General features: G+C 28.7%; 1 protein-coding gene across 1 annotated transcript in view; it reads left to right on the top strand.

Moving 5' to 3' along the window:
* The first annotated feature begins 2,286 nt into the window (after positions 1-2,286).
* LOC107567220 (sphingosine kinase 1) overlaps positions 2,287-2,472 on the top strand; it is an 11,611-nt gene continuing 11,425 nt past the window's right edge. The window contains exon 1 of the mRNA XM_016252859.1: positions 2,287-2,431. Coding sequence (XP_016108345.1) covers positions 2,320-2,431 — 112 coding nt within the window. The 5' untranslated portion in view covers positions 2,287-2,319. The remainder of the gene's footprint in view (positions 2,432-2,472) is intronic.

Genomic DNA, 2,472 nt, shown 5'->3' with positions numbered 1-2,472 from the left:
TAATATTTGTTTTATTTCTTGTTTTTTATTTTTATAAATTATTTTATTTTACTGTGTTAAATATTTATATTTATTTTTATGATTTTGTTTTAAATACATTTAACACACACACATAGATTAATAAGGTTAATTTATAATAATGCAATAAGTCAGGCATTATAATGATTTTACTGCATTTATATGAAGCAGAGCGTTTAAAACTAGGGCTGCGCGATAAATCGTATGCGATATTTAATGCGCATCTTGTCAGTATTTAATTTATTTTGCATTTATTTACTTATTGCAAATAACAATAGACAATGCAATATTTATGTTATTTCTAAATGTATTTATTTTTATTTTATTAAATTATTTTGTTATTCAGTTTTTTATATATTTATTTTATTTTGTATTTATTACAACCTTTTTAGATGATTAAATGTATTATGACCGATCACAATATACAATATAATACTTATTTTATTTCTAAAATGTACTTATTTTAAAAATTAGTTACTATTTCACTTTTCAAAATTACTTACTATTCAAATTTGTATGTATTCAGGTTATTTTGTAATTATCTACTTACAATTTTTTAGATGATTAAATGTATTATGACCGATCACAATATACAATATAATACTTATTTTATTTCTAAAATGTACTTATTTTAAAAATTAGTTACTATTTCACTTTTCAAAATTACTTACTATTCAAATTTGTATGTATTCAGGTTATTTTGTAATTATCTACTTACAATTTTTTAGATGATTAAATGTATTATTGCCGTTCACAATTTATAATATTTCATTTCTAAATGTGTTATTATTTTTTTATTTTGTTATTCATATTTTATGCATTTATTTTATAATTATCTACTAAGATTATTTTATGGTTAAAAGTATTATCGCAGTCAAAAATTACAATATAACATTTATTTTTAAATTGGTTTATCGTTATTAATTATTTGTATTCGATTTTAATATATTTATTTTACAATTACATTTTATTTATTTTTTTATAGTTTTTTTCATCTGTCAGGTATAACACTCAATGGATTGTTCCATTGACAAATGCGTTTACTTCTATTAATGTTGGTTTTAAATTAAACTATACAATTTTTTTGCATTTTATTGTTATTATTGTCAGTTTGGATGAATTACAGAAGCAGTGCTGGTATGAATGAATAAACCAAAGCTGCTCATGAATCATTTGTGTTGTAGTGAAACTGTGCCATGAGTAAAGATCCAGGACCTGTTTGAGACCTTCAGTGTGAGTTCATGTGTTTGTCTGTCTTCATCCTGAAATAACCCCAGGGCTCTGAACGTGTCACCTGTCATCCGGGTCAGTCGTCCCGTGAGTAAACACTCCCCGGGAAACCAGTCCGTCCCGCTGAACCGGATGATTCCAGAAACCCTGAGCTTCTGTAATACACAGACACCCTCTCAGATTACTGCATCACAGAATCAAGGCAAACCCGCATCTGTTAGTGTCCCGTTTGTGAGTTTTTAGCATGAGCGCTGCCATATGTTAGCTGTGTTCCCGCCCGAGGCCTCGCACTCTTTGTCAAACATGAAACCTCTTAAAGAGAATTAAAATCATGTTTTCAGCAGCCGATGAAAACCTCCTGCGGCACAGACGTCGAAACAACCAAACCAACGGAAGATTAGTTCAGCAGCACAATCTGACTGAAAAATCACCCTAATGATTTATTGCATTAGTAAAATAATGAAAAAACGAAATAAAATATTCAAAATAGATAATAAATATATGTGAAATAATTACAAATGTATCTTTTGTATTCAATTGTTTCCTTGTAATTTTATAATAAATGCATGTTTTTAATACAATACAGTCATCTATAAGATAATAAATAAGCACCAAATATTAGTAAAAATGCGCAGCAATCACTATTTGCTTAGTACCTTCAGTAGAAAATACAACATCCCAGTTTTTTTTCCACACTTATTTTTTCCACTTTTAAAACATGAATTATGCACATATTTTAATGATTTTACCAATAAAGCATCAGATACTCACATTTATTTATTGTATATCGATATTTTATTATTGCATTTATTTATCTTTTTTAATTTATCATTTATTTGATTTGATATTTACTATGAGTACATTTTATTTGTATTTTATTTTATTTATTTATTTCAATGTTATGATTATTTGAAATTGTATTTCCCCTGTGAGTTCAGGAATGATTCCTGCATTCAGACACAGAAAGTTAATTTATATGATTTTTATCCTGTATGTAAATGTTATTCTCTCTCTCTCTCTCTCTCTGTGTCAGGTGTGTTGTTCTCTGAGGTCCGTCGACCGTGTGGCGTGATGGTATTGGTCAATCCTCAGAGTGGGCGGGGCCAAGCAATTGCTCTCTATAATGGCCACGTTCAGCGGATGCTCACCGAGGCGGATATACCACACACACTCTTCATTACAGGTGTGTAAGACACACACACACACACACACACACACACACAC

Source organism: Sinocyclocheilus grahami, unplaced genomic scaffold (genome assembly GCF_001515645.1).
Source record: "Sinocyclocheilus grahami isolate Dianchi unplaced genomic scaffold, SAMN03320097.WGS_v1.1 scaffold1135.1, whole genome shotgun sequence".
NCBI lineage: Eukaryota > Metazoa > Chordata > Actinopteri > Cypriniformes > Cyprinidae > Sinocyclocheilus > Sinocyclocheilus grahami.
Note: the sequence above shows the minus strand (reverse complement) of the source record. Positions and strands in the feature narration are given on the sequence as shown.